The sequence below is a fragment of the Leptinotarsa decemlineata genome, unplaced genomic scaffold (genome assembly GCF_025532065.1).
Source record: "Leptinotarsa decemlineata unplaced genomic scaffold, Ldec_3_MD MMD2_P_RNA_scaffold_5, whole genome shotgun sequence".
NCBI classification, from domain to species: domain Eukaryota; kingdom Metazoa; phylum Arthropoda; class Insecta; order Coleoptera; family Chrysomelidae; genus Leptinotarsa; species Leptinotarsa decemlineata.
This window is the reverse complement of record NW_027412532.1, coordinates 6,381,911-6,395,793: the sequence shown is the minus strand read 5'-3', so window position 1 is coordinate 6,395,793 and position 13,883 is coordinate 6,381,911. Positions and strand designations below refer to the sequence as shown.

The following is a 13,883-nucleotide window of genomic DNA, read 5'->3' as shown; positions in this document are numbered from 1 at the left end:
ACATATGACTATAATTTAGTATACAAAAACAATGTTCATTTCTTATTCCATATTCGTGTATATCAAAATATTTCATTTTAGTGTATATTATACAAGAATTATAAATGAATAAATACTTGTTGAGGTCATAATGTTTTTTTTTCAAGGACGAAACACAAGCACTACAGGAAAAGCCTTAAAGCGCTCTTAGAGCGGTGCCTATGCGAAAGTAGTGATTCATATTGGATTTGAATCGCTGGAGATTAAATCTATTTGGAAAAACGTTCTCAGGAGGTTTTTTCCACATAAACGCCGTTCTCCAAATGGAAGAGTTCTTGAACAGTGAAGTTTGAGGTGTACTGAGTTTGAGCCTCATAACGATGAGCAGCCACAGTCAGTCGCTTATTTCAGATATGTATCGCTCTTAGTGGAATCAAATATGTCAACTCACTTGAACACTTCCCGTGAAAATATCCAAAGAAGAAAGCTAAATCTCCAACCTTTCTTCGATGTTCTATATTATCAAGGTTACAAGTGATGTTCGCGTCTCCAATCAGGCGGATGGCTCTTTTCTGGATAGAATCCAGCAGCTTTAGGGTATGTTTGGGGGCGGAGCTCCATACATGAGAACATTACTTCAAAGAAGGTCTGATCTTAGCTTTATAAAGCATCAGAAGCTGCTAAAGTGTGTACAGTTTTCTGGTTCAGAACAGTGTTCCATGCTTTCGAGAAGCAGTTTTTGCAGTTCCAGCAGACATGATTGTGCCAAGACATATTGGAGTCCATTTTAACTGCCAACAAACTTATCGAAGCACAAAGCAGAATTGTCTAACCTGGCATTATTATATCCGATTCGGGGACATGTATCTTCATGGAAAAAACCGATGCCTGGGTTTTCGTGGCATTGAATTGAACCTGGTTACTTTCATCCCAATTCGTCACATCATACAATGGACATGGTGATCCTTAAAGATTGAACTCATCTCCACATATTTATGGAAAGATGAACTAGATAGGGAACAAGCAAAATTGTACATATCACCAAAGCAAGCTTAAGCAGGGCATAGCAGACCAAAGGAACACTGAAAGCCACATCATGACCTCCCACTCTATACAAACAACTGTACAGTTGTTTGTACAACACAACAAAGTTTTTGTTTCGGGGTTGAAATTAGATGATTTTAATGTATTTCCACGTGTTAAAACCGAAAGTGACCATAAAAATCATATATTAGCTCTTGTTTTCAAGATATAGTATCATTATATTATATATGTGTATATTGAATTTTCAACAAATGAAATATTTCATCACCATCAGTTGGTACACATGTTTGTTTACATAACACCCCTCTCATCAGCTGTTCTTAAGTAGTAAACATAACCTATGTGAGTTTGTCAATTGTACGCACGCGGTTGCTATTGAAATTATCGTGTGAAGTTGATTTTTAAATTAATTTAAGTGCTGATCTGAAATGCCTCGAAAGTGTGTGAATTGTGTCGATAGCTTTTGCTATATATGTGGTGAAATAACATTTAAGGCTCAGAAACGTAAAATGACACCTATCGTTAAGACAGCCCATGAACATTATTTTGGTGTGAAAGTTGGGGACCAAGATAAATCATGGGCTCCTCATATATGTTGTAATTCTTGTTCCGTCATATTGCGAGAGTGGCTGAAAAATGAAAACCGGGCAATGGCTTTTGCAGTACCTATGGTTTGGCGTGAGCCTACCAATCATACAGACGACTGTTATTTCTGCTTAACTCCTCCCATTAAGCAAGGTTTATCTATGAAGAAAAGAGGAACGGTTAAATACCCTAATCTCCCATCTGCTCTTCGGCCTGTACCACACTCAGACAATTTGCCAGTCCCTTCTCCACCCCAAAACTATGAAATTTTAGAGGAAGGTGATGAAGACTGTTTAGAAGGAGCAACCCATCCTTCTACATCCTATGACCCTGATTTTGAGGTAAGCGATAGGTCTAGTGATCCGCACAGAATTAGTCAAGCAGAGTTGAGTGACCTTATAAGAGATCTTCGCTTGTCTAAGGAAAAGGCTGAGCTGTTAGGGTCAAGACTACAACAGTGGAATCTTCTAAAACATGATGTGAAAATATCTCAGTACAGACAGCGTCAAAAAGATTTGCTTCCTTTTTTTAAGAAAAAAGAAAACCTCGTAGTTTGTTCTGATGTTGATGGTTTGATGAACTGCTTGAATTTGGATCACACTCCATCTGAATGGAGACTGTTTATAGACTCTTCAAAACTAAGCTTAAAAGCTGTACTTCTGCATAATGGAAATCAGCTACCCTCTATTCCTATAGGTCATGCAGTTCACATGAAGGAAACGTATATAAATATGAAAACACTTCTCCAATCAATCAAATATGAACAACACAAGTGGCACATCTGTGGTGATCTGAAAGTCATTGCTATACTCCTAGGAATGCAATTAGGGTTTACCAAGTACTGTTGTTTTTTGTGTCTGTGGGACAGTCGAGATAGAAAATCTCACTATAAAAAAATGAACTGGCCTACACGAGACCTAAACCCTAATGAGAAAAATGTAGTTTACGAGCCTCTTGTAGATCCTAAGGATGTTCTCCTTCCCCCATTACATATTAAGTTGGGACTAATGAAAAACTTTGTGAAGGCCATGGACCAGGAAGGACAAGCTTTTAAGTACTTGAAAGCAAAGTTTCCCAGGTTGAGTGATGCTAAAGTCAAGGAAGGCATCTTTATTGGGCCTCAAATCCGTGAAATCGTAAATGATCCTGCTTTTGATATGATTTTAACAGGAAATGAAAAAAGAGCCTGGGAAGCCTTTAAGGGGGTTGTACATGGGTTTTTAGGTAACAAAAGAGATGATAACTTCACAGCATTGGTTAAAGAGCTTCTTCAAGCTTACCACCAACTTGGATGCAACATGTCCTTAAAAATTCATTTTCTTCACTCTCATCTTAATTTCTTCCCACAAAACTGTGGAGCAGTGAGTGACGAACATGGAGAAAGATTCCATCAAGACATTGCCTTAATGGAACAGAGATATCAGGGCCGTTGGAATGAAGCAATGCTTGCAGACTACTGCTGGTCTGTGTGTAGGGATGCTCCAGAAGTGTTTTATAAAAGACAAGCTAAACGACAGCGATCTTACAATGAATCGGATGGACTTAATTGAAATTTGGTGGTACAAACTTCTTTTATTTGTCAAAACACTAAGAATAATGGTTTTTTTTTATTAATTTTGTACTTAAAATATTCTAAAAGAAACATAACAATATTGTTTTATGTACTTTCACTTTTCACGTATAGTATAACTACTCTTTAAGATTAAGTACTGTGTATCTCAAAAACCAGAGCTAATGAAAATTTTTCATTGTTATTTTCGTTTTTATCACCCCAAAATTAGTAGAAATTGACTAATTTAGTGTAGGAAACATTCAAAAAATATTTTTTTGTTGTGTTGTGAATCCATCGTAATCCATCGTCATACAGTACTAACTTTATATTCCTAAGGAGACCAAGAGCAGATGGATCAAAAACACCTTCAGGTATTTTAAGAAGAGGGATATCAACCTGCCAAGGGATACTGTTTTCAATTTGTATAATATTGGAATTGAAGAACAGAATAGATATCATTGGTTTTTGTGTGAAGAGATTGGTAGCAACTGCCTGAAAGGCCGTTCCTGAATAGGAATGAAAATTTTTTGTGGTCTAGATTGCTGGTCACACTAGCCTAGAAAGTGATGAATCTGGTGACTACCTAGCAAAGAAGGAAGCGGTTTCACCAGAGCAAAATAAGTCTTCTGTATCGCTCTTGACTCTGCCTGGAGCTGAACACCTGGAATGTTTTTGAGACTTCTGGCAGAATCTGCAAAGACTTGCTCATTTCAAGGCAGCTATACTTCAAAGTATCAAAATAAAGCTGTCAAACAGGCCTACTTACAGGATACTGTCGTGTGAATGTTCATATGCAGAAACTTGTACTGGAGGAAGTGAATGCTGTTGAAGTTTGGTAGATGATGGAATAGCTAGTACACTCTCTGTGCCTTCCTAGCTGAATACCAAATCAGATTCTCAAAGTTTCGCTCTCGCTATCTGACCCGAAATATAAATCACCATATGTAAAAGCTAGCTGACTTCTTCGAACTAAACTTACCTGGATTAGACTGAATATTTGTGAGCCACAATAAAGCCTTGCGAGTCGTAGTGAAAATAAAATGAACACGATCACTTTGGATCTACGTACCTAATTACTAGTTATTCAATCTCGCTGATGGTTTTCGCTGCACTGTTCACTTTTGATAACTTTCATTGTCAATTATCCTTCTTTCAGAAGTGAAACTCAATACTAGTACCTAGTGATTAGGTTGCAACACCTATTTGATAATCACATCCTTTTTGGCAAAATAGCTGAGATTTTCACCCACTCACTGAGGTTTTTGGAGGGTTCTAAAAACTGTGGAGAAAGAAAATTACACTTGATTACTCACGCACATTTGGAGATACGCCTATTTCCTTTTATGACGATTGCTATCTCAGCTAGCTGATGATAACTTTATCGCTGATTAAATTTATCAGCGACCGATATTGCTGAAACTCTCATGTTTTGTCATGAGCCATCCATTGATTTTCGATGTTTGTAGTTCATCGAAGCAATTTACATAGATTCATTCAACATGGATAAATGTCGAACAATCCTGAGGAGAAGCTGTCCTTTTGGTGTTTCCTGTTGGTGTTGCTCCCTTGGAACAATAGGACAAATATGCGGAACAATAGGATTGGTGAGAGGATTTTGTGGCATTGTTTTCAAATAAAATAGCAGCAGGTTTTTTCATAGTAGGTTTATAAAAATGCTTTCTTGAGTAGTAATGGAAACAACTTGCATTTTTTCCAGATCTGTGAATCATAAATATAAGGCTGGTTGTAATCAATTTGTTGGTATTGGCCCTCTTTTGGGTTATCTGTGATGTTTTCATCAGAACAAGACTCATTACCTGAAAATCGTTCAGCAATCTCAGAAAATTTCAAAATCAAAGCCGGCTGAATTTTTCACTCTACCTGTTTTCATAGCAACTGTTCTTAAAATAATAGATAGGTCTATAAGGTATCTTGATTAGCTCATTTGATATCCAAAACGTTGAAAACTCATGAAAAACGTCAATTTCAGTTTTCAGGAGGATATACTTCATAACGATATAATAGTTGAGTAACACCATATTTGAAAGGTCTTTCAAATATGGTGAACACAGGAGCGGATCTAGGAATTTTCTGAGAGGCCGCACTTGAGATGAATTTTTTGCTATAAATTAATGAAAATCAAGCTGTTCAGTTCAGAATAAAAACAAATACAGTACATAGCGTAAGATAGTCTGTCTAACAGAAGATTAAAAAGCGGGCTAAACGGGATGGGTCCCTTATCGCCATTCATACATTCATGCGCCATTCATTCATATAAAAACAGCATGAATGGCGATAAGGGACCCATCCCGTTTAGCTCGCTTTTTAATCTTCTGTTAGGAAGAGAATAATTACTAAGAACTTGCAGGTAGTTAATTACCGAGAAATTCCATATTGGACTTCAGGTATAGAACCTCAGGTAACAAATTTTAGTATATAAGGACTAACCATACTAGACTAGGTATCAATTTTCTTCTCCTGAGGATGCTAACTTTGTTGGCGAAACGCGCGTCGAGTGCAAAAATATCAGTTTGGTGTTAGGGCAATTGATCTCGAAAAAAGTTATTCAATGAGCTACGTAAATAAGAAAACAAGTTCAACATATTCAAATCATCTTTTAAAAGAAAATCATATCTTTAATGAAGAGTTCGAAATTTCACACATAGAAAATAAAGGTTTGAAACTGAATCATTTGAAGGCAATGGAAATTAATAAAGTTAAAAATTCAAATATTCTAATTAATGAACTGGATTTTAATAGATCACCATTATTGAACTTGTTTTCTTAACCCTGCAAGAGACGCGTCATTAATTTTTATATCAAAGAACGCGTTGGGTCTGATATACCCAAAATGAGAGAAATCAAATTTTTTATATGAATTTTTATTTCTGATAAGGTGTTACATAAATCATTTATATGGACGAATAGTTATGAAAAAAACGGGAAACAATGTCCTATTTTTAAAACAAAAATAAACGGTATGCATTTTTGGTATCGTTGCACGAAACATCATGTATATCAATTATTCCGAAAAATTTGCCGTACATGCTTGACAAACAGATACAGAATGTTCTAGGCATATATATTTTTTACAAAACCGGCATGTATATCTTGTTTTCCGATATTTACAGAGGGCACATCTTCCACGTTTATTTTGTTCAATTTCGATTTGCTCAACCAACACAGTAGCACTAATTCTAGCTGCAAGCTGTCGAATTTCTCTGGGCAGATATTTGAATTGTGTCCATTTGAATCACTTCTGTATAAAACCATGGTGTTTATACCAGCAACATTGAGGAGCCCATATATAACTACCATGGGCCACCTAAGTGTATTTCTCGAAACATTATATAACCTGCTTTTTTTTCGGTATATATGAAACCATAGTCATATCTTCTTTGAAACCAAACATCCTCGACTCTTCTGGTCGTTTAGTAAAGAAATAATTGGGGATTTGCCTCTTATTTGTTCCAAGTGTTCCCACAATTGTCAGCTGATGATTTTTTAGTGGATTATTGGTCACTTCAGTAGAACAGAACCAATTATCCATTGTAACATTTCTCCTAGATTTTGACAATGGTAAACAAACCAAACAGATCAGATGAAACTTCTTCGAACAACCGAGTCAATCTTTCAACTTCTTCTTCGTCCATTATACTGTAAGAAACATACATTTTTTTAATAAAATTGAAGCATGGATTACAAAAATAGGGATGAAATTGTTTCAGATATATAAAAAAATACCTCCAAAACCGAAATCTGCTCTAAAATCGTTGTTCTCTAATACACTGCGTTGTAGTGAATGTTGAAGAAGCTACTGTGTTAGCGGAACAGGTTGTGATATATTTCTCAAATAAAGTTTGTGGGGATCTAATCGTCAGGTGTAGTTTAGGAAATTACTATTTATCATCATCAACTAATTGAGATTTTAATTTGTAGTGACCGTTTTCGGTTCATTAAACCATTCTCAAGTAAACTGGCGCAGTTTGACAAACATATCTGTAAATATAGTCAACATCTGTATATAGTCAATGTCATTAACCTACCTGAATAACATTGACTATATGGGTGGATTTGTCTGTCAAACTGCGTTAGTTTACTTAGGAATGATTTGATAAACCGAAATTGGTCATAACAAATAAATATCTAGGTAGAAATTAGACAGAAATTATTTTCTCCATCCTATATTCAATATGAATTTCTACAAAATAAGCAGTTCGTCAATCGGACAAGTGAATATAGCAATTTAAATATCTCCAAAACTATGGAAGATATGATAAAATGATATACGTTTCTTGTTGATCGTGATTTCAATGAAATTACTATTTGGGACTGAAATTCAAAATATTCAAATCAGTGCTGTCTGATAATCGACTAATTTATTCGAAGCTCTACCGTATATATGAAACTTTCATCTGACACAGAAGTCTTTTCCACGATGAAATAGAAACGGTTCCATCTCCTAATGAAAACCTACGAACTGAAAATTATTTAATTGCTCTGTAACGTGCATCTGGAACTAATGTAATCATTACTGTTTTCAGATGCTCAGGTCAATTCTGATGGTGATAATAATAATTGAAATGGCTGGAATTGAAGATGATCCCAAAGGAATTGGTACAATAGCTGTTTTAGCAGCATTTTTTTACGTTGCCTTCACCCTAATAACAAATTTAGCTTTCATTTTTGGAATTATCAAGGTAAATATATGAATTTTCAAATTCAATGTGTGTTCTGTCTTTCCAGATTCATTTTTGGAATCCTTAAAGTATCTATACAGGGTGTTCCAAATTAAGTCGACACCAATACCGTCGCGTTTTCAAAATATTTCATAAAATTATATTTTTTCAATGAAACACCCTATATTCCATCATGTATTTCGAATCGTTATAACATTCTCAACAACAGATCTTCCATCACCTTTCTACCTGAAGTTGAAAATGAGCGATATATGTGGAAATATTCATTTCTTTCACTAGTACCAAAAATTTCTTTGTTTGTACACCTCATTTTTCAGAAATCCCCAAAAATAAAAATCTGGAGGTGTCACGTCTGGTGAACGAAGAGGCCACTCAACAGGACCATTTGTAGCAATCCATTTGCTTCCAAAATGATCTCAGATCAGGATCATCGGATTATTTGAGTTTAAAAAAAAAACAAAAAATGCAATAACCATATTTCGAATTGGAAACGAAAGGAATGACAGAAGTCGCACTGATACTGTATTTCGTCTTGTTCTGTACATTTTCTAGGTCTCTTTGAATATCGTTCTAACGCGGCTCAGATGAAAATGCATAATTCGTCAAAATGTCCCACAAATTCTCAATTTCATGTCCTCCTGTGTAGTAGCTCAGTTCGATAAACCGCCCATTCACCATAATAAAACGAATTTCACCAAAAAATTGATCGTTTCAATCAAGTGAATATTGAAAATGTTGTCCGCCAATCTCTGTACAATAATCATTGTCGTATATTTTCGAACACTAACTTCAGGACATAGATTCAATTTCTCGATCCTACAGTGAGTCATGTGAAGAGTCACACTTCATTTTCATTAACGCACAAAAACCTTAGTTCTCACTAATTCAAACTTGTGAAGTACATTTTAAAGCCATGAATCCTCCCATGAGAGTTTTGCAATTTTGATGTGAGTTTTAAAATTTTTAATTCTGTAGTACAACTACTGATCATGAAATGATAAATTTTGTGTTAGTTGGCAACTCTGCGCAGTTAGTCATCTGTTTTCCCCTAACTATCATTTGTATTTGATGTATAGTAGTTGGTTCAAGCCGATTTGAGAACCTTCCACATCCCTTTTCACCTTGAAATGACCTCTATGTACGTCGCACAACAAATTTTGAATTTTGTAGTACAACTACTGGTCATGAAACGATAAATTTTGTGTTAGTTAACAACTCTGCGCAGTTAGTCATCTGTTTTTCCCCTAACTATCATTTGTATTTAATGTATTGTAGTTGGTTCAAGCCGATTTGAGAACCTCCCACATCACTTTTCACCTTGAAATGACCTCTATGTACGTCGCACAACAAATTTCAAATTTTGTAATACAACTACTGGTCATGAAACGATAAAAGGATTTGGAAAAGATGAATACACTTATTTGAATTAATGAATCGAAGAGGTTTTGTATTAAAGTGTATAATATTTTAAAATTCTTGCAAAGCGCTTTCGACTTGCGTCATCATCAGTGCTCACTTGAAAGTAAGTGATCTAGTTGAAAAGGGAATTTAGTGAAATTGAAGTTGTAAAATTTTTTTTTAACTTAAGAAATTTGGAAAAATTGTTTGAGATTACTTACTTGTCAGGCAACAGGAAGTATCAAGATAAGTGAATTGTACATTGTAATATCTAAATTATATAAAACAAAATAGGCTTATAGCCAAGAAAATACATGGCCTGAATCCAAAATGTATTTTCTTGGCTATAAGCCTATTTTGTTTTATATAATTTAAATATTACAATGTACAATTCACTTATCTTGATACTTCCTGTTGCCTGACAAGTAAGTAATCTCAAACAATTTTTCCAAATTTCTTAACCTTAAAAAAAATGTTACAACTTCAATTTCACTAAATTCCCTTTTCAACTAGATCACTTACTTTCAGGTGAGCACTGATGATGACGAAAGTCGAAAGCGCTTTGCAAGAATTTTAAAATATTATACACTTTAATACAAAACCTCTTCGATTCATTAATGAAACGATAAATTTTGTGTTAGTTGGCAACTCTGCGCAGTAAGTCATCTGCCTTTCCCTAACTATCATTTGTATTTGATGTATAGTAGTTGGTTCAAGCCGATTTGAGAACCTCCCACATCACTTTTCACCTTGAAATGACCTCTATATACGTCGCACAACATAGCCAAGGTGACTTTGAGGAAGTGTTTCGTGTTTGACTTCGAACGTCCTTTATCCACGTCACACGATACAGACAAGATTACTTTGAAGTAGTTTTTCGGGTTCAATTCACTTCCCATATATCCGATAACGTAACTTCAACCTCGAATGAACTCAAGCCAGTTTTGACACAACGTATTCGAGGAGACTTTGAGAAAGTGTTCGACCTTGAATGACCTTGAATGTCCTTGAACTACGTTATTCGATGGAGACAAGATGATTTTGCAGTAGTGTTTTGAGTTTGACTTATAAACAACCTTGATTCACACCCCATTTCACGTGGCTTAACTGTCTGTTCCGTTAACTAACAGTTAGCACTGATATGGTGAAACTGGACTTTATTCTGGAAAACAATGAATATATAATTAGGTCTCACCACTTTATTTTTCATGATTTGCTGAGTGGAAACACGAAGTTGAAAAATTATGTGATGGAAGTCATAAAAAATTCTGCAGGAATACGACTGCATAAAGCCTGTCAAAAATTACGTTTCAGTAAAAAACATTTTCGAATTAACTGATACTAAGGCCTTTCATATCTGAACATAGCGGACTGTCATACTGAACATATATTCCTGGATGAACCAAGTTTGTACTGCAATATACGTACTGAATGAACGATATACGTACTTAGTAAGTCCAGAAATACGTACTTAGAACGTATCTGATTGGTCCATGGATGTAAAGTTCTAAAATGGACCCAATACGTACATTCCTAATAGTCGTTTGCTATATGGACAGTTTATTCTTACATCTACCGGCATCTTATACGGGGAAACTTCCATTTCTATATTCGCCTGGCACTTATACGATTGACGTAAACGTATTCGGGAACGTATTCGAATTCCAATTTTTTTTTGTATAAAAGGTTATGTACTGATACTTGATCTATTATATTTACAAAAATTAACCTGTAAATAATTTATTTTCAACTATATGTTCAACAGTTTGCAATACACACATTCATTTGTTTCAGGAAAAGCCTATGTTTCTCCTCCCACACACATGTATTGAAGGGTTAGAAATTATACTTATTTTACTATATTATCTCGGAGGATCTTCCTTGATGGATGATCTGAATTATGGATACGATTTCTGGAAATATGTCCCGTTATACATATCATTTCTAGGTAGGTAGTCAATCTGGTTATGAAATCTATTCAAGCCATGACTATTCTTAATCATACTGATAAGAGTGATGAACGTTCTTCAAAAAATTTGTATTTTACCACCTGGCCACTATGACAAATGACTATGCAAATAGTTTTTTACTTGTTCCACTATCATTATGTTACTGTCAGTAGCATATTATAATCTACAAATAAAAGAATGTGGATACATTTGATACTTGACATTCCACTCTTGACATTTGGCTCTTGACTCTTGACATTTGACTCTTGTCATTCAACATATGACATTTGACACTCGACATTTGACATTTTTCCCTCGACATTTGATTTTTGACTCTTCGCATATACTTTTTGCACTTCACATAATCCCATGTCTTTGACGGAAATCTCAAATGCATTGCGGAATTGATTTTATAGTTTCATTATGTATTTGGGTGCATGAGGCTGTACACTAAACGAAGTAGAATTTTTACAAGCATCGAGAGGGGTTCTTGACTTCATTACAGGTAATTCAGATCATGACAGGAATTTTCAAAAAAAATATGTACAACTTTGAAAAGTATGAAAAATAAGTGATGAAAAATTCAATAAAGGTCGTTTGACATAGAACCCACTACTCCGAGAATCTGGTAACATTCTAGTGTGGTACCGTTAATTGGATTTCTAGCCACTGTGATTTTGTTATTAAGTGTCGAAAATGTCAGAATACAAATTTCTAGCAGAGTTCACTAGCATTTTCAATAATAAAGTACTTCGGCTTTTCAAACTGTCGAAAACTTTCCCTGAAAAATATTGTTCAAATCCATGTTTTCATTCTTGTTCATTGTTAAAACCAACTGTCAGTTTATAATTAGAAAATACTCGAGGCTTATTTACGATTGAAAAAAGTTAAAAGACAAATGTGAAGTTATGAATTTGCTCATCTGTGATTGACCTAGAGGTAGTGAGTTATGAATCTGGTCATTTATGATCGGTTGACAGGTGTGAGTTATGAATTATTTTGGCTTCTCACCCAAGAAGAAATGTTAAATAAATGATGTTTTTTCAGTAGTCAAAAAAACTGTATATTAAAGCTCACAACAGAGGTCTATCACAAAAAAAACAGGAATTGTACTGTAATAATTTCGCAGACGACACTGTCGTTATGTATGAGGATGATACTTGGGACGGGTTGAAAGAAAAAGCAGAAAAAGATATGGCAAATTCAATTAAATGTTTTGGACAAAAAATACTTTCAATAAACTATGAAAAAACCTGTTTCGTTCCATTTTCTTGTTACGTCAGTGGTCTCCCGGACTACAAGTTACAAATTAATATAAGCTCGGATCAAACTATTACGATTAAAAGAGCCAATAATGCGAAATATCTGGGCATAATAGTGGATTGTCATCTTAGGTGGGATAAACACCTGGTGCAAGTCTGTAAAACTCTACGTTCTCTGCTATATAGGTTCATATACTTTCAGCATATACTGGATTCCAAGTATCTGAAATTCTTTATCAATCATTAGTGGAAACACGACTTACTTACGGTATTCTAGCTTGGGGGGCAGCAACAAATGCTCACTTGCAGAATCTTGAAGTAATATAAAAATATTTTTGAAAATTATATCTTCCAAACCAATTAGGTATTCCTCCGACCTACTATTTGCAGAAACTGAAGTCTTTGATTTGCGTCTGCACTATTACTCTAAAATTGTGATAAGAAAATTCAAAAACAGATTTAATCTCCCACTCATCAGCCATAACTACCAAACTCGTCTGAAAGAGAATAATTCTCCAGAAAGAGAAAAGGACAGAGAAATCATACTTTATCTAGTAAATTTTATAACTTTTTGCCGACGGAAAACAAAGAAGTCTCAAACATATATTCCTTCAAAAAAAAACTGAACATTTTATTCTTTCTTTAGAACGTAAGGCTGTCCATTCATTGTTTGAATATTGGAATATTCAATATATTTTATTCTTGTTGATTATTTATATTCGTTACCTATGTTATGATATTTATGTTTCAATAATTGTATGTAAGGCTCATTAGCTTAATTTTATTACATCCACTATAATTTTATTATGTTACAACATTTTAGTGAATTATACATAATTTTATACATATAATCCTTATATAGAAATGCAACTGAACCCGATTTTGAAGTGTACTAATTATTGTCAATATTTGGAATAAGTAAATCACCCACGCACAGGCACTGCCTTAGTGGATACTTGTTTATTCGAAATATCTCTGAATGAAAGTGCACAATTATTATATTATTGTATTTTATTTTGAGAATGAACTTATTATAATTATTATTAATTTTCATTATCATATGATATGATTTCATTGGCATTATCGTTGTATATGTAATTTTACTCTCGTTCATTTTAGTTTACGTTGTGGGATCATTCATCTGCTCGATTTGGCTCTTCAGGGAAATGCACGATAAAATAAATACAAAAATTACTACCGTGTGACTTTCCATGGAACTGTGTCTACAAACGAAAATCAATAATTTGATATTGTTCATTCTGATAGAGTAGCATCCAGGGAGAGGTACTATTGCTTATCCGAAGAACTCAACCTACAATTTATATTGGCAATTAAACATTATACTGAATATTTTTTTGTGTTGTTTTCGTTTTGAGTATTTTGAGTTTGTGAGATGGGATACGACTAGATATTT

The 13,883-nt window shown here is 34.5% G+C and overlaps 1 protein-coding gene across 1 annotated transcript; it reads left to right on the top strand.

Annotated features, from left to right (window-relative positions):
* The first annotated feature begins 4,569 nt into the window (after positions 1-4,569).
* Positions 4,570-13,819, top strand: LOC111508783 (uncharacterized). Its single transcript, XM_023164397.2, has 4 exons — positions 4,570-4,764; positions 7,705-7,860; positions 11,053-11,206; positions 13,589-13,819. Exons 1-4 carry the CDS (start codon positions 4,660-4,662, stop codon positions 13,672-13,674), a joined length of 501 nt encoding a protein of 166 aa, XP_023020165.1. The 5' UTR covers positions 4,570-4,659; the 3' UTR covers positions 13,675-13,819.
* Positions 13,820-13,883: the final 64 nt, after the last annotated feature.